The 18903-nt window shown below is 37.7% G+C and overlaps 2 protein-coding genes across 3 annotated transcripts; both read left to right on the top strand.

Moving 5' to 3' along the window:
- Positions 1-288: 288 nt before the first annotated feature.
- On the top strand, positions 289-9585 carry LOC141831950 (heterogeneous nuclear ribonucleoprotein 1-like). Of its 2 annotated transcripts, XM_074719392.1 has the most exons (14): positions 289-387; positions 541-736; positions 828-917; positions 1574-1639; positions 2233-2298; positions 2436-2521; positions 2631-2676; positions 4223-4277; positions 8237-8313; positions 8426-8558; positions 8640-8773; positions 8849-8953; positions 9094-9231; positions 9356-9585. In XM_074719392.1, the coding sequence occupies exons 2-14, from the start codon at positions 719-721 to the stop codon at positions 9416-9418; spliced, it is 1077 nt and encodes a 358-aa protein (XP_074575493.1). In that variant the 5' UTR covers positions 289-387; positions 541-718; the 3' UTR covers positions 9419-9585. The 2 variants fall into 2 exon arrangements, with proteins under 2 accessions (XP_074575493.1, XP_074575494.1); XM_074719393.1 differs by lacking the exon at positions 289-387 and having other exon boundaries at positions 429-736.
- Positions 9586-10322: 737 nt separating this feature from the next.
- LOC141832131 (UPF0481 protein At3g47200-like) lies at positions 10323-12307 on the top strand. The gene has a single exon (XM_074719617.1). It carries the CDS (start codon positions 10326-10328, stop codon positions 11952-11954), a length of 1629 nt encoding a protein of 542 aa, XP_074575718.1. The 5' UTR covers positions 10323-10325; the 3' UTR covers positions 11955-12307.
- The last annotated feature ends 6596 nt before the right edge of the window (positions 12308-18903 follow it).

The raw sequence follows: 18903 nt of genomic DNA, 5'->3' as shown, positions 1-18903 counted from the left end.
AATTTAATACTTTTGGCTAATTAAATTCATCATAATATATAAATAAGGTAATTCTACTTCAGGGATATACTGCAATAGTAAAGCATTCAAATAATAATAATAAAAAGATCAACTATTATGGAATTAATATTTTGAATATTGACTTCGTGAGAAAAGATTATTTTCCTTCCAAAATATAATTTTTATTGTAGTGCCTGTAAATGGACGGGTGTGATTAAATTATCTCTCGTTCCAACTTCCAATCCCTAATAGTCTGTCGATCTGCTTCCGTTCCCAAATCGTAGCGAAGAAGAGAGGAGAGGGAGAGGAGCGGCGGACGAGGGAGCGTGCGGCGGCGACAACTCGGCCACCGGAGGAGGCAGGCGAGAGTGCGAGCGAAGCGGCGAGGTAAGAGCGTTCGTGAGCGCGAGATCTCTATGGCCTCTTCTTCCTGCTCTTCCTCTTCTTTTCCCTTTTCTCTCTTAAAGTGGAGGGAGGGGATATCATTCGAAGTACGAAATGAAATCAAACGATTTTTGTGCGTTGTGTGGTCCTCTGCAGGAGAGTGAGAGGTTGAGACTTGAGAGAGTGCTGTAGAGAGAGATAGAGGTAGAGGGATAGACGTAAAGAGCCATCTTGAGGGAGCTAAGTGAAGGAAAGGGAGGAGAGAGATAAAGTGAGCGATAAAGTTAGAGATAGCGTCTCTCGCTATCCTTGACCTGTACACTCTACGCCCATCATGGCCAACAAGCTCGTGGTAAGTAGTTCTGATCGAAGCTGTTTCTATTTTTCTAACTCCCTTCTACTTTAAAGAAAGTTTTACCGATTGCATTGGGCTTTCCATTTAGGTTCTTGGAATCCCATGGGATGTGGATACGGAAGGTTTGAGGGAATACATGACCAAGTTTGGGCCTATGGATGATTGTGTGGTCATGAAGGTAAGTTTGATCTACTTTTGCGTATGGAAATATTTTGCTCTAGCTGTCAAGGTTTGACAGTTAATTAGTCCAAATTTGTCTATTTATGATAGAGGAGTTATCCTGTATTCAATTTAACACCATTAGTGCCATTGGTGTCTATTAAACCAAATTGTCTTATTGAATAAATAATATTTATATATACTTTTTAAAATATTAAACCAAATTGATATTTTTGCCTGACAAATTTGATACTTCCATCAAGTGCTATTTTGACTCTATTATAAAAAAGTCTTTTGTTATTCAATTTTTAATAAGGTTTTGAGCAAAGGTGGTAACGATTTTTTGACTATATTTGAGATCAATGTTGACCTGTCAAAATGGAGGTTGGTAATTATTATTTTCTTCTTGTCTGTTTACCCTTTTTCAATTGCCTAGCATATGTTAGGAAAATATATTTTTCTCTCTTTTGTGGGTAGTATATTTATGAATTGAGAAACCTTCTTTTCAATACGACATAGAAAAATTATGAGATGTCGAAGTACTATTGTATTATCTTATTGCTAGCATTAGGCTGTCCTGAATGATTTTACTGGTATCCTTTTTAAAAAATTCTGATGCTTTATTTATCTCCATATCATGATTGAATTTTCTTTTAATTGATCAATCATATTTAGGAGCGGTCGACTGGTCGTTCTCGAGGATTTGGCTATGTAACATTCTCATCAGCAGAGGATGCTAAGGTGATTACAGTTTTCTTGTCATTTATCTGCTCTGATCCTGGAATTTGGAAATTTTATTGTTTAACACACCCATGTTTGAATTCAAGTCGGGAGCTTGAAAGGGTCCTTCTTGTCAGTTCTTGACAATCAGTTTGCAGTTAAACGAGACTTCCAATGCCCATGATAATGGCCATAGACTGAAAATAGCAATGTTGAAACTCCACTTGGAGATCTCATATTTCTTCTAAAATTTAATCAAACTTTCTGGAGACACTACACTGTAGACTAACCTTTCTTGTTTCTCTATGTTTCTTTTTGAACCCTTTAGCTATCATGATACCATCCTGACAATTCTTTATTTGTTTTTGTGTAAGTGTTCATCAGACTTCATATTTTTTTCATGCACTATTTTTTGGTTTTGTTGTTCCACTCTGCATAAGTCGTAGTATCTCTAATGCAGCACACATTTGCTGCATTTTATGCTACACACCTTTGGGTGATGGGATATTTCTTTATATATCCACTGCCAATTAAAAAGTTGAATGGCCATCAATATATTGCATTGCTGGAATCTGTCATTTTATTCATGTTTTGATAACTCTTTATGCTGCCAGTGTGCACTTGATACTGAGCATGTTCTTGGCAATAGAACTCTTGAGGTGAAGGTGGCCACACCCAAGGTAATTGATGAAGTACATTTGATGTTTCTTTTTCCTTTCTGCTTTCCCTTGTATATATTACTATGTTAGCTTTTTTGTTCAACAAGAAATTTTCATATTGTTGTTTTATGCATATTTCATGAGTGTTTATTTTTTAGGAAGAGATGAGGGGACCAACAAAGAAAGCCACTAGAATATTTGTCGCTAGGATACCACCATCAGTTACAGAAGCAATGTTCCGAACGTAAGTATACTCATTATCATGGAGTCAGTGTGATAACAACAGATTTATAGCTTCTTTAGATAGTCAACCATCACATAATGTTGCATTCACCTTATCACACTTTTTGCAGTTATTTTGGAAATTATGGAGAAATAACAGACCTGTACATGCCAAAGGTGAGAGAAGAATTTTGCATTTCCTTTCCTCTATTGGTCCAATTACTTGGATGGAAAATATAAGGGGAGAGAAAAGATCACAAAGTTGTTTAATTGTGGAGCTCCATTTGTAATTTTATGATCTTTTCCCTTCTTTTCCTTGTATCCTTCATCCCTAAATCTTCTTGCATCTATGCATAATCTTCTATCAAGTGTGTTTTGGATCTAACTGTTGATTAACATTTTCCTAATTTTATTTTACTTTTGTTTTCTATAATTTTTTTTTGTTTTTGATGATAGGTGTTTTGGCATATGTCATATTGATATGACATTTCATTTTGTTTGTTGAGCTTGGAAACTAAGCTATTGTATCAATGCTACTGTACTTTTGCAGTTCAGTTATGCTAGGGAACTCTGTTATGTAATACAGATTCCTTTAGCAGCACTTTACTAAGCATTATTCTAGTGGCATGATCCTCTACTCCTTAGTTCTACCCCTTCCATTTATAGATTCAGCTCTTTTAACTACGAAATATATTGTTTGTCTTTGAAGATGTCCATATCATCTCTATTTATTTTCTATCATTTTATTCCTTATTAGGATTACACCTTTTAGTTTATCTTTTCTAATAACTCCACATATCTATTGTAGCTACCTTAACTTTTTGTATGATGGATTTTAGTATAGTCTCTATTCCATTAGATTAGTCGACCAAAGCTTAGACATCTGGATTATCAAAAATAAATAAATAAATAGAGAAAGATCGGCACTTATAGTTGATCCTTGATGTAAACTTACAAAAAAATCATTTGTCACATTTTCAATAGCTCTAACACTGACAACAACATTATACTACATATCTTTTACAATAATTACTAGATATTTTCTCTTCCATAATCCACCACAATATTTGTCGAGATCTATCATGCATTTTTTTTTAAACATTTATTTAAATCATATACAAATTTGACTTCTTTTCCATTAGTTGCCTTATCAAATAAATTACATCTGGACAATCTTCCAAACATGAAACCTATCTGATTTTTAGAAATGGTTGTCTCAATCTCTTATTTTCTCCTCTTGATAACCTTCCCAAAGTTCCATAGTATGATCAATCAACTTATGCCTCTATAATAGGAATAATAGTATATCATCTTCATATTTTTTTTTTAAATATATGTTTTATTTTAATCTGGTATGGGGCAAGCCTAGCAAAATGGGGCGGAGCTGGCATAAAATCTTACTCTTCTTTTTTAGGTGATAGTTTTGCATGTGATATCCCACTTCATCTATGCTATGGGGTAGACTGGCTCCAATTAAGCTGGATTGACATGGTTTCTTTCTGTTGTATCAAATTACCATCCTTAGGCAATGGTTTGACTTGCACATATAAGATGGCGAAGTTTGCTGAGTGTGATAGGATAGAGATATAATTAGCTGTTAGAACTAGGTTATTTATGGAATGATCCAACTTGCATTTGTGACTTCTAGGATAGTTTGAATGATAAATCTTGGCCTTATCATAATTATATTTGCAATCTTGCTCACTCTGTATTTTCAATCTAGGACCAAGGGTCCAAAGGGCATCGTGGAATTGGTTTTATCACTTTTGATAATGCAGGTATGGGCAATGCTGACGTTCATCTCCCTTGTATTATACAAATTCCTCCTAATTTTGTGTAATTGATTCTACACTGCACAATTAGCTTTATCACTTCTAATATAACAAGGATTGGCATTGTTGATTGTTATTTCATCTATGCATGCTTGATTTATTCTACATTAATGCTTGATTTATTCTACAATAAATCTTTTCCTAATCCTAGTCATTACACTGACTATATTTTAAAACACTATTCATTCATTAATTTTTTTTAACTAAAACTTTGTGTTTGTATTGGATCTTGAGGTTCTTGGTTGAATTGACAACTTTTGGAATATCCCTTTGCTAAACTTTCTTTCCTTTTGACTGTAAGTATATTCTCTGTTCTGCATGCAGTTTATTCAGTATTGAAGAACTACATACTTGATTCTGAGTTGCTTCTCCAAGGAACTGCTTTCTATTCCCTGGCTAGGCTTGACTTGCATTCATTTAGAGAACATGATTTGAAAATTGATGGTCTCCGACTCTCTGTATACATAGTTAGTGCTGTTGCTTAATCCATCGATTCTATCCTATCATTTATACTGTCATTGCGATGCCTTTTTTTTTTAGAGGAACCAGATTAAAAATGACTTATAAAATACTTTTACAGTGTCAACAAAATCCTCAATTTGTAGGGTTTTATACCAATATAGATTGAACTTAAAAAATATTAATACGATTAAATTAGACTTTCTAGAATATTACTAAATTAAAAATTTTTAAATGGTATTATAGAATTTCTTCATGACATGCATATTTATTGCAATTAATTCAAAGATAATATTCTTAGTAATATGATATTGTACTAATAGTTGTGTATTAAACCTATTGTTGAATAATTTTTCAGATTAATCCAAATTACTTTATTATTTATTCTTATTATTATTCAGTTCTACATTATATTTATCTCTTAATGTTACATGGTATTATAATCACAGAACACTTGCTAATAAATGTGCTGTGCACTATATTATGGGTCAAAAAATACACACTAAAGCATCCTACTCTTTAGCATATCTATGTTAATATTAGTTATAAACTTTCTTTATAACTTATTGTGTTTAAAGAGAACAGGACTTCTAGAGATCCCTTCTTCTTGTAAAGCATCCTTCTCTTTGCTTGTAGCTTTCTTCTTCTTCTCTTAGGCTGTGTTTCCTATGAAGCAAGCAAATGTCTTATGGACAGAAATGGGGTAGGGAATAAACTCTTGTGGAAAGGAAAAGTTCCCCTAATATGCATTTTGTTGGAGGGAAGGAAACTAGTGTGTCCATAGGTTGGGAGGAAAAGATTTTATGGATTTTATTTTGTTCTTAACAGGGAAAGCAAGATAAGGAACTATTGAGTTTCTAAAATTGTTTGTTAAAGACAAAAAAATCATAGAAAATAAATAAATTGTAGAAGAAATTAATTGGGTTTTTTTTTGGTTTTTATTTAGCAAGAGATTGAGGTGAATAGCAACTCTTCTAGCCCAAATCACTTGGAAGTATTTTTGGGCTAAATTGAGGAAAAAATCTCCCAGTTCTTTCCTTCCCTCAAAATAAATAAATTGTAGAAAAAAATAATTGGAAAATAATTTTTTTTTGTTTTTATTTAGCAAGAGATTGAGGTGAATAGCAACTCTTCTGTCCCAAATCACTTGGAAGCATTTTTGGGCTAACTTGAGGAAAGAATCTCCCAGTTCTTTCCTTCCCTCCATACTTGTTCCGCCCAAGAAAATGGAGGTAAAGGGTGCCTGGGGTTTCACTGTAGCAAACACAGGTTCAGTTCATACTAGTCGTCTTCCAATTTTGATATTTTAAGAAGGTTTGACTGGAAATAATAGAAATCAAGTGATTACTAAAAAATGGAATAAAAATAAATAAAAAATACTTTTAAGAAAGGGAAGATTCTCTCATGGTCAAATGATTCCTCTTATAATCAGGGGATCCCAAAGTGATTCAACTTTGACTTTTGCTGTTTTAGTTCGTTTTTGTTTAAAAAAAAAATCCTACATGAATTTGCTAAATAATTTCGTCATTATGCATGATGTCTCATTTCTTGGACAAAATCAGATTGCAAAAGGTATTCACTGGCCCCATTTCTTGGAAAACACAGATAGTATGGATGTCTTCACGTACACATGTATTTGATAGTTAAACTGATCAAATCAATCAGAGGTGAAGGTGCTTGAGGTAGAGTGACACCAAAGGAAATTCTAGTTATTGTAAATATGATTTAAGAGATCTCACTATTGTAGTGATGCTAGTGGAGTGTAACATAGCTGGAAAATGAAATTGTAGTTGGCCCCATTTGAATGCAACTTAATTCAATTAAACCTATCTTTGTTGAAGAATATCCAAGAACATAATGTGCTTTCTCACCAATTAGGTGCTTTTGTGTTATTTTTCATCGAATTCCTTATCTTTATTGGTTGTGCTGGAAATTGCTCTTATTGAACTAAATTCTGAAAGCATTGAGCTTGGATTTACAATTAGTTGCTCCATCTAAAGTGAATGATGTGGTAGATCAATTGATTACAAGAGGAACTCTGTGCCATTGCACTTTCCAGCAAGGTTATCAAATCGAGATAAGAATAGTGAATTGTTATTGTGATTTTGCGAATCATAACATATTGTGAATTGTGAGTTCACGTTCAAAAAAAACAAAACAAACTACCTTGCTAAAATCTATAAGAATGACTTATTTAACAACATAATATGATTGACAAACTAACAAAGCATAATAGCATATTGCCACAAATAGACAATGTGTTATAAAAAACTGAAGTACGAAAATGAGGTACATGAAAGTAAACATAACTATTTGTGAAAATGAGTCAAGTCTAAGAGCAAGTGGGAGCTATTAAACTAAAGAGTAAATATACATATTCTGGTAATTTTCTGAACAGAATGACAGCCTAATGCTTGCCTGATAGTAAGGGAATCTGGATGTTGGAATTTGGATTTTCTGGTCAGTAGTAATCAAGAAGTTGGATGTTGGATTTTCTGGTACTCTGGTTATGTTGAGGACATGTGGTGAAATCTGGATGTTGGAATGGGTGTGCGTGGGATTGTCTGTTGAAGGTGTTTGGTCAAAGGTAAGTCGGTGGAGCAAAGACAGGAGGTGGGTTACTGAAGATGTGTGAGGAAGACAGATAACCTCTGAGGGATGTCTGATGCTCTATGAAGAAGCCAGTGAAGTAGTTGTCTCTGGCAAAGAAGGCTAGAGTCTATGATATCTGGTGATTGTCCTCCAGATATGCTGGTTCATGTCATTCGCTGAGGAGGAGGCTCAACCACCTGGATCTTGCCCAAGGGAGATGCTTGTTTAGGAACAAGATGTCAATGAACCGTTGCCAACTAGTTGTGAGGATGGGAAGTGAATAGTTGAATGGTTGAGGAGGATGCTTCATCGAATACAAATGTGAACACATTTGTTAAACATAAATCACTGTGTTATTTTATATTTACTCACCTTATTAAATTTATATCCCGAATCACCTATTCCAAACTGTATGGTTCCCATTCAAATCAAATTGGATTGATTTTTGGTTGATTCTGATTCAGACATGCGGTTCAAATCAATTTGCATCTGAATCAAATTGGATGTTTCGAACTGTGAATCATTGAATTATGATAACCATGCTATTTGGAGGTGTTCCATGGTTGTTCTCTGCATCACACCTATTTTAATCTATGCATTCCAAAAGAAACTCCCTATCATTTATGTTTGCCATAATTATTTGGGATTGACTATAAGCTCTCAAATAATTTGTATGCATTCCATGGGTCTAGTAATTTTACTAAATGTATGTGCTCATAAGTTGTCATCATCATGTTTGTCCCAATTAATGCTGTCGTAAATCTTCTGAATTATTAATTCGTATCAATTCTTTTCAGTGATGCTTTTGTGTCCATGTTAAAAGAATTGATTCTATATTTTCCTTGGATGAACAGATGCAGTGGATTCGATAATGGCAGAGTCTCATGAACTTGGTGGTTCTACTGTAGTTGTTGACCGAGCTACTCCAAGGGTAACTGCCTGCTGTTGAATTAATTGAGATCATTTTGCTTTCTAATTGAAATGACGATTGATGCATGAACCATGTTGTGCCTGAAATAGTATTTACTTTCTGTTCAATGTAGAACGATGAGGTGAGATATCCAAGTAGAATGCCACAGGGTGGATATGGTGCATACAATGCTTATATTTCGGCTGCAACACGGTATGCAGCACTTGGGGCTCCGACGCTGTATGATCACTTTGGTTCTTATGGAAGTATGCTCATATCTGAAGTTACACATTACACAGCTTATTCCCCTGTTATATATTTGTAAATGCAAATCATCTATGATGTAGGAGGGTATTTTGGACCTTCACGTGGCATTGGCAGAAAGATTTTTGTTGGTAGACTTCCTGAGGAGGCAAATGCTGAAGATCTGCGCCAGTACTTTGGAAGGTTTGGCCGTATCGTAGACGTCTATGTCCCAAAGGTAATTACTTGTGTTTATATTCAAAATGGTTAAATTAAATCTGTATGTTGCTAATTCCTGCATTACCATGAATAGGATCCCAAGCGAAGTGGCCATCGAGGCTTTGGCTTTGTGACTTTTGCTGAGGATGGTGTAGCAGATCGTGTTTCTCGTAGGACACATGAAATTCTTGGACATGAGGTACTTCATAGGACAATCTGAAATTGGATTTTCATCTCTATAGTTCATGGTTAACTGAATTTGACTAATCGATGTATGCTTATGAAATGCGACATATTTATTATTTGGTGCCTTCCTTACATGATATCTGATATATGTAGGTTGCTATAGACTCAGCTACACCGCTTGATGATGCTGGTCCTAGTGCTGGAGGTTATGTGGATCCTGTCGAGGCTTATGGGGGGTACGGTCCAATGAGAAACTATGGCAGGCTCTACGGCAGTCTGGACTTCGACGATGTGAGTGTTAAATAGCTTTTCAGGAGGATTGAATTGTTTCCAAGCTGACTTTGATTGCATCTGTCAATGTGTGCGAGAATAAATTCACAACTCTGAGCTTTCAATTGTTCTTTTCCTCGTGCAGTACGGCTATGGAGCTAGTGGAAGCAGCCGATCAAGAATGGATTGGAGGTACAGGCCTTACTGATGCGAGTTGTGTGACCTTCGCTTGCACTCGGGACGTCGATTGCTATGTCTCAAGGCTAAATTTAGGATGCCAAATGGAACCATTTCTGCACTTGCGACTGAGATTTTTATCTTATGTATTCTGAACCATTACTGCACCAGATGCTTAAAAATGTTAGCTCTTAGTTATCAGAGTGTGCGAGCTGATAATAATCTTATACCTGCCTTTAGTCAGGTGAGCCATCAGACCCAGCAGACAATGGTGAATTTATGATGATGGATCACAGGTTGCTACCTTGTTGAGTTCTTCCACACGGCCACAATCACCAACAGCGATGGCAGAGACGGAGATGAACTGTGTTGGAAGACATAATCCAAGGCGACGACCTCAATATGATCTGCAAATAGGTTACCGAGCGTAACATTTTAGTTAAAAGAGATCGTTTGATTAAGAGCAAGGCCATTGAAATTGATCTTGTGGTAAACTTGCCTCGAGGGAAATTCAGAAGGATGGCACATGCACATGAAACTCATGGAGGCTGTGTCTGATCCAGCAGCTCAGCTAAATGGACAAGACCGAGCTTATACTGTGACTGACAGCTACGACACAAGAACATTTGTTATTTTTCATACGTGAACTCGACAAGAACATTTGTTATTTTTCATTGGACCAAATCCTTGCAGAAATATGAATGAGCATGCTGATGAGACACTGAAGATGAAGTTGCGTAGACATGGAAGTCATCTCGATCCATGATCACGCCTCTATCGAATTAATTATCCACTGCCATTTCCTGACCATCTCCCTTCCCTCTTCTTGCAATCTATAGCATCCTGCTATTCCTACTCTTCTGCTTCTTCTTCTTCTTCTTCTCAGCGACAAATAATCAAATACCTGTCGCCCAAAGGAGTTGGGTTGGGTTGCTTCCATGGTAGCAGTGTTCAACAAAGAGGTGCTGAGTTGGTACTTGCTCACTCTGAAGCTGAACGAGACCGTGCAGGCTAACCTCCCCAGGTCGCACCCCAGCACTCCCGGCTCCCTCTCCAAGCCTCCGCCATCGCCGCCGCTCTGCGTCACGCGGGGCGAGCCCATTCCGGAGGAGCAGCAGCCTGAGGAGGATGAAAAGGATGGAGAGGAGGAGGAGAGCGCGGCCTTCGCCTCCGCCGCCCCTCGGCAGGAGTCCGAGTGGGTCATCTCCATCCGCGACAAGCTTGAGCAGGCGCGGCACGAGGAGGCGACGGTCCCCTGGGCTCGCTTCTGCATTTACCGAGTCCCTAAGTCGCTCCGCGAGGGCGATGAGGAGGCGTACGTGCCTCAGGTGGTGTCGATTGGGCCCTACCACCACGGCAAGCGCCGCCTCCGCGACATGGACCGCCACAAGTGGCGCGCTCTCCACCGCGTCCTCTGTCGCACCGGCCACGACGTGCGGCTCTACCTTGACGCCGCGCGCGCGCTCGAGGACCGCTGCCGCGCCTGCTACGAGGGCCGCCTCGCGCTCTCCAGCGACGAGTTCGTGGAGATGCTGGTGCTCGACAGCACCTTCGTGCTGGAGCTCTTCCGCGGCGCGGCGGGCGGAGTCGGCGAGGGCTTCCGCGACCTCGGGTACGACCGCAACGACCCCGTGTTTGCGATGCGCAGCACGATGCACGGCATCCAGCGGGACATGATCATGCTTGAGAACCAGCTGCCCCTTTTCATCCTCGATCGCCTCCTCGGCCTCCAGATCGGTCGCCCGGATCAGCACGGTCTCGTCGCCCGCCTCGCCGTCCGCTTCTTCGACCCCCTCATGCCCACTGACGAACCGCTCCGCAAGGCTGACCGCGCGAGGATCGAGTCCTCCACCCGTGCCGCTGCCACCGAGTCCTTCGACCCCCTGAGCGAGACAGGGCTCCATTGCCTCGACATCTTCCGGCGGAGCTTGCTCCTCACCGGACCGAAGCCGGAGCCGCGCCTCTGGATCAAGCGGTGGTCCCGCACCCGGCGGGTGGCCGACCGCCGCCGGCTGCAGCTGATCCACTGTGTGACGGAACTCCGCGAGGCGGGGATAAAGTTCCGGAAGCGGAAGACGGACCGGTTCTGGGACATCAAGTTCGCCGATGGCGTGCTCAAGATCCCGCGGTTGCTTATCCACGACGGAACCAAATCGCTATTCCTGAACCTGATCGCGCTGGAGCAGTGCCACTCGGACTGCACCAAGGACATCACCTCCTACGTCATCTTCATGAACAACCTGATCAACTCGGAGGTAGACGTAAGCTACCTGCACTACCGGGGGATCATCGAGCACTGGCTGGGAAACGACAGCGAGGTGGCGGACCTGTTCAACAAGCTGTGCCAGGAGGTGGTGTTCGACTTCGACGACAGTTACCTATCGGAGCTGTCGGAGAGGGTGAACAGGTACTACAATCACCGGTGGAACACTTGGGGGGCGAGCTTGAAGCACAGATACTTCGGGAACCCTTGGGCAATCATCTCCTTGATCGCTGCAGTGTTCTTGCTGCTGCTCACCTGCGCGCAGACTTTCTACTCTGCTTCTCCCTACTACCACCATCCCTGATCACCTTCCTGCAACTCAGTGGAGGAGACATTGTTTACATTGATCGATTGATTCAGTTTGTTGGGTTAATAATAACTGGTGGACGATGGATTTTTGATTAGAGAATGCTGCGATTGCTTTTAGGTGCAAGAAATGGCAAATGGTGTTAGAGTTCAACCTACCAAGGATAAGGGTGGACCTTGAACTTGTTGCTTCTAGGGATCCATCAGTTTTAGTTCTCAATTCATCCTCGGCTGGCAATGATGAAACTCCCCTTAAGCGTGCAAATTTTTAGATATCCTTTCATGCATGGCATACAACAGCCATGGCAATGTTCTTCGTCCATGTATTTCTGTTTTGATGAATGCTAGATACTTGAGCTTGGAGGCCTTTATAGGATGAATTACTGATATCTTCCTTCTTAGATTAAAGAGGTACTTAATCATGTTCATGCAAATTTTTTCAAACCATCTATGAATGTTTTTTTTTTATGTTTCTCACACACAATTTTAGAATGGGCAATCGGCCGGTATAATTGTGTTCTTGAACTGTGATTACATTAACTGAAGAGTTAGCATACTGTCAGACAGGTAGCAGTTGAGTTGCTGGCTCAAGGAGTGTATTTGGGTAAAGCATGTTTTTTCGTCCAATTTGTCAGTTGTTTTAACATAATTGATTTTAAACATTCTTTCCCCCTGTTTTTTAAATAATAGCAAGGATGTCCTGTGGGAATATCTACTGAACTTGCATGACTGTAGAGTGTAATCTATCTAAATTCTAAACAACATTGAATTGGAGATTTTTTTTTCTTTTGCTTGAGTTTGGTCTAACTAACAGGTGCCCTCCATGGTATCCCATATGGATTGAAGGATATCATGGCTGTACCCCACTGCAAGACTACTTTGGGGATCAAAATCATTCAAAGAATAGGTGCTTAACATTGAAGCTTGGGTCTACATAGGTACAATCTTGATCACAGGCCCAAGAATTGGGAGTATAGTCAGCCAATTATAGTTCATGATCATCATGGTGCTCATGTCATTGCAGGCTAAAGGCTGCAGGAGGTGCCCTCATTGCAAAGCTTGTTTAAGGATCATTAGCCTACGATGGCATTTGGTTTGAGTGGAGGACCTGAAACCCTTGGAATATTGAAGAAAGTGACACCACTCTAGTATCCTTTTATTGTAAATAAGAATTAGTCTTTTGGTTCTTGACTTGAATTTGTTACACATGGTTCTGGATTTAAGAAACTCATAAGATTCACAGAAGTAACGAGTGAAACATCTACATATAAAAGAAACATACAATACACAGAAATGACATCTTTATGTCGTAATTTTGTTTATTCCATTGCATACAATTACAAATGCAACTTTGTAGTCTCTTTGATGTAATGAAAATTTTGCAGCGCTTGGGTTTCGCAGTGCTGTAATATATCATCTTGTTGGTTTTTGTATAATACAGAGTATGTTCAAGTACAAAGACCCTGGGGGAAGCTGATTAGAGAAGTCCGTGAGAGTCTGACTATTGATGCTTTTATTGGGAATGCACTGTTTGGGAACTTGTTTGCTTGGGAAACCTTGTTGGCACTCCTGTGGTTGTCGTTCTGATTGGTTTCAAGAACATCCAAAATCCTCTTCCAAGTGGAACAAGGAGAACCACAATAACAACAAGAATGTATGCTCCACCTGATCGTGATCACACTGTAAGTTGCCTGAATGCTTAATATGCTTGACTATCTTGTGTTAAAAGGAGTTTTACAGTGATTTGTAGGCCATGATAATTAAGATTCTGGTGTTTTACACTGAACTCTAATGGCAATAAACTCGGTGATTTTTTCATTGAATTCACTAACTTATGACGTATGCATTATTGTAGGTGAATGCTGGTAAAGAAGGTAATTAGATTGTTATATATAGGATAGACTAACAACTTAGAATGTAAGATTACATTCATACCAAAACATTGATTAGGAGAAGAACAAAAAATAACAAGGTTATCGGAGAAACAAAATGACACAAGATTAGAGAATGAGTAATAGAGTTTGGGCTATAGGATAATGAATGTTAAAGATAAAAGCCAAACAGACATTGTTATTGATAAGGATAATTATAGGTCTTCAAAATCATTGAAACAAAGTGTTTATAGTTTACTAGAACTCTATGATGGAACTGGAATTACAATTTGACTCTCAATTTTTTGGCATCCAGATTAATTATTAGGAACTTTATATGATATTTGTGGCATCTTTCTCTTCAGACCTATACATTAATTTAATTAATTAGTGTTCATTTTTTTTATTCTTCTTACATTTTTTTTCTATATTTTATTTTGGCTGCACAACACCAAGCCAAAATAACCACATATGCGAATTTCCAACCTTATGATTTTATCACTAACTAAACCTAATACAAATTTTATTGGGCCCAGCCCAATTTTCAAAGGTTCTGCGTTGGTCTATTGCACTACTAAGAGCATCCACATTGATGTTAATATATGAGTGTTCTAACATTCAATTGATATTTATAATCAATGTGAGTGGGTGTTATAACATCTCCACATTAACCACGTCCAATTCTTTGAACGTAGAGCAGATTTTATTAAAAAAAAATCAAAAAATTAGAAATTCCCAACAGTCTTTGAATTACAAGTATAATTTAAAATGTATTTATTTATTTAATATAAAATAAGAATAAACATGAATGAGTGTGTGTTAACACTTAAACCAATGCGGGGTGTGTGTTAATAAAAGGAAGGTGTTAACATAATAGGTATATGACATGTGAATCCTATGCTTTTTGAAGAGGTGATATATATTAATGTGTTCAAATCAATACGGATGCCCTAATTATCAGTAGCTACTTGCTTAATTTTTATATTTGAGGATCTAAGAAAATTGCTTTATTTTTTTTATTTGATGATACTTTATCTTGCACATAATAAACTCCTACTTTCAAAATTATTCTTATATGTATGATGAAGTTGAGAAAGATATTGTGCTTCTTCTGAATAATTTAGAAGATGAATTTCTTTTACCTGACAATATTTATCCTTTTTCTTTTTTATCTTGGTGGGTTTCTATAAGTTCTATAATTTCCATGTAATCTAACTATATTATATACTATGCAACATAATTAAAATACATATGAAACTTCATCACCTTTTCTCCTGCTATAATGAACTCTTACATGCCATGCTAATAAAAAAATGCCAATAATTATTTGGTATAGTGATAAACAAATTAGATTTAGAAAACTTATAGAGGTTTACGCTTTTAAAAAAAACTTATGAAAGAATTTATTTCACTTTATTAGATATTTTTAGACAAAAATATATTTGTAATATATATATTTTAAAATTCATAACTTTTTAGAACAGTTTACATTTATATATATATTTTTAAATTTATAACTGTAGGTTTTAAAATTTATGTTAGAATTTATCTATTTTTAAATATAATTTTTGACATTTTATTTTTAAATATATAATTCATGTACCTGTTTGATCATAATTGATACATAAGTTTGTTTACAAGTGTGCATTGGCCTACAAGTGATGATTTTTCTGTTTGTTTAAAAATATTTATGATATGTAACATTTGAGTGGGACTGTGGGAGGCTCTTTGACAATGATATTTAACTTTATCAAATTTCATCTTAAATGAAAAATAATTTCATATGTAATAGAATGGCAAGATACTTCTGTAGTCACCACAAAGAAAACATGCTCATTAGTTAGGTTTTGGCATAGCTTACTGAAAGATACAATTCTGTACTCACCACAAAGAAAAGAAAGCATGCTTACTAGTTAGGTTTTGATATAGCTCATTGACCAACCTGATACTGAGGTTGGAACCTACACTACCTGTGGGACAATCCATGTTCTTGTGGGAGAAAGAGAATTCACACAAGATATTGTTTTTCTTTTTCAATTTCTGGATGGTGACAAAGTGACAAATGTTGTCATTCCAAACTCCTCATTAAAAGCTAAAGCCAACAACCTTTCTCTTGGGATGCCCAGCCTCCCCTTTTGTTGCTGCACCTTGTCCTTGTGATGATACCTTCAAAAAATTACCAGACAACAAGCATGAGACAGCACCAGGCACAGCCTAGCTTTCTTCACCTTCAGCAGCATTCCCATCAAAACTCCACCCATACCTATCAGTGAGCTTGAATTCTATATATCCCTGACCTGAACCAAATGTTATGGCCTTGTATCATTGAACTTTTTACAGGCTATCCATCTTCAGCACACAGGAAGAAGGCCCAGACATGCATGAGTTGAGCACTCTTTGCATGCAGCTAGCCAGCCACTGTCCCCAAAATATTCCATGCTTTTTTTTCTTCATGCTTTACATGCTCCCAGCTCAGCTAGCTGTTGCCATACTACTGTTTATATATGCTTAAAGTTGCTGCATTTGTGGTGTCTTCTAAACCATGCACGTATAATTTAGAGCTCACATGAACTTGGTATTCATCCATGATCAGTTGGTCCATTTAAAAGGTGAAGTGCTAACCCTAAAGTTTCATGAAAGGCAATAATTAGTGTACTTGCATGCAGCATTGACAGTGGCAGTGGAATTTTTTTTGTTTTTTAATGGTGCAGCAAGGGAGCATCATTCTGAATGACAAGGTTGGCGATAAAAAATTCACTTCCTGAGGACTTGTAAATCTCAACAGGCGTGCAAAAAGCTGTGGGAATTGTGGTTATGGTATGTAGGTGGAGCATGATCGCCCACGCAAAACTTGCACCAAGCTTTTCAGAATCAACTCCAAAAAGTTGCCAAAAGGAATGCATATTGCGTCCATTTGTGGTACAATTTCTTTCTTTATATGAATTTTAAGTAGGATGGTAAAGATAAGTTGAGTCGAGCTTATTTTTATCCAAAATTATTTTTTAAAATTGTTATTGAGTGAACTTGGACTTGTCATATAGCTCAACTTGCGGCATTATTGTACTTAAAATTTAATTAGAATAATAATAATCTAACGAATGGTAGTTCTTTTGGAATGAATTATAGTACCTTAAGAAGGGTCTCTTGAAGGTGAATTTAATCATAGTTATCCCCTTTCTCACTTCTTGGGGGATTCCATATAAGAATAAAGCTTTACTTTGGCATGGTTGGCTAATCCAATGAAGTTCGTGTTATTGAGAATGAAGATCAATGTCTTCGTCCCAAGAGTCATTTTATTGGATGATATACATATAACGTTTGATCACCTCACGAAGAGATATGACATTTTCAAGCTAGTAGAATAAATCGTAGTCTCCGAGGTAATAGTGTCGTGGTAGGACATCTAGGTTGTCACTCAGACACCTACGGTTTGATCTTCAGCTACGGCGTATTTGTAGAAATTTTCTTTCAAATGGGGAGCGCAATCAAAGGATGTTAGACGTCTGGACTGGCTACTGCGTGTACTTTTTGATTTACCCTGATGACTGATAAAAAATTTTCGTGAAACTGGATCGGTCACCCCAAGGATAGTCAATAAGGCTAATTAGGATTTATCTATAGTAGAATAAATCGTAGCTCTCTCTCGATGAGATTATGGTAAACAGATGATTGAGTTTGTCAATCTTTATCATTTAAGTAAGGTACAAGGGTGGAGATATATTCAAAGAGAAATAATAAGGAAGTAAATACATATTTTGAAAACCAAGGTGCGGACCGAAATAACCAAAATTAGGTGCACCGTTCTAGAAAGAAATCTACCATAATTATAAGGACCTGAGAAGAAAATTCACACAGTGCGATGGAGATCGGGGAGTGTGGGACCCAAACTTCAACCCCCTGAACGCGCGTGCTAAGGTCGGCCTTCATGTTCCCTCCATTTACACGGATCTTATTTATTTGTTTATTATTTATTATTTAATTCACGCAATCATTACACGTCTACCCGACGCACTAAAATATTCGCTTGAACCCTCGAACGTCAATTAATTACAAACCTTTTACAGATTTACCCTAACATTTTATTCTATTGCAACAAATTATTCTCTATGTGGGAGGTTTAATTTACCATTACTTGCATGCGAATTTTTTGCATCAATTAATTTAATCATTATTGTATTTATACAATCATAATAGGTAGATTAAGAGGTGATAATTACATCATTAAGATTAAAAGGGCTTCATGCATGGGCTTTATTGTATGACCATTAAGTAAATGTGTGTCAGTAATACTTTATAGAAGCCAATGAGGCAAGCACTAGGGTCTCTTTAATTTACCTCTAATATAAAAGAAATTAATTGTCACTAGGTCAGCAGCTTTAATTAATTTACAAGGGAGCCCTTTGCAGTCCATTTTGTTCTTAAATTATTTGAAGCAAGAATTTCTTAGTGTGTGTGTATATATATATATATATATATATATATATATTGTATGATCCCCAAGCTCGCGTCTTTCCGTCCCTGTCTCGATCTCTGTTGTTACGTGTTGCTGCTCGAGGTTAGGTTTTCTGCTGTCGCCCATAGCCATCGCCGTCGCCTTCAGTCGGGCCATGTGATCCCGTGATTCTAACCCTAAAAAGCCGCTCAAAAATCACGATCCCAAGATTATCAATAATCCCTATCGATCCTGTTGTCGTTCTGCCATCGCCTTCAGCCGATCCACGCCATCGTCTTCAGCCGGTGTGATCTTCGTTGAGATGCTATCGTCGCCATCCTGAGGTTAGCGACCCATAGGAATTAACTTTCTACAGGAATTAAAGAGTGAAGAATACAGTACTAAGTAGTCGAATCTAATCCAAAAAAATTAACTTTCCACTAAGCATCTTTGAAACATTACAACCAGCACACCTAGAAGGTTGGCATAAGATCTAATAGATCGAAACAATCACAAGCACATATCTTGGTCAACAATTGTTGTCAATCTCATCTCTACTAAACAACCAAAAATAAAGTAAAAGAAAAGATGAGTTTTCGAAAGCTTGCATTCAAAGCAGAGTCGTGAATACGTGGTCCCGGTTG

Source organism: Curcuma longa, chromosome 7 (genome assembly GCF_044706935.1).
Source record: "Curcuma longa cultivar G26 ecotype Majalengka, Jawa Barat chromosome 7, ITB_CL_G26_1.1, whole genome shotgun sequence".
NCBI lineage: Eukaryota > Viridiplantae > Streptophyta > Magnoliopsida > Zingiberales > Zingiberaceae > Curcuma > Curcuma longa.
Note: the sequence above shows the minus strand (reverse complement) of the source record. Positions and strands in the feature narration are given on the sequence as shown.

Excerpts from the sequence above, each read along its gene's own strand:
- LOC141831950 (XM_074719392.1), top strand. Across the intron at positions 918-1,573 it reads ATGATTGTGTGGTCATGAAG|GAGCGGTCGACTGGTCGTTC; the intron begins GTAAGTTTGATC and ends AATCATATTTAG. Across the intron at positions 2,299-2,435 it reads TGAAGGTGGCCACACCCAAG|GAAGAGATGAGGGGACCAAC; the intron begins GTAATTGATGAA and ends TTTATTTTTTAG.
- LOC141832131 (XM_074719617.1), top strand. The coding sequence starts at position 10,326 with ATGGTAGCAGTGTTCAACAAAGAGGTGCTGAGTTGGTACTTGCTCACT.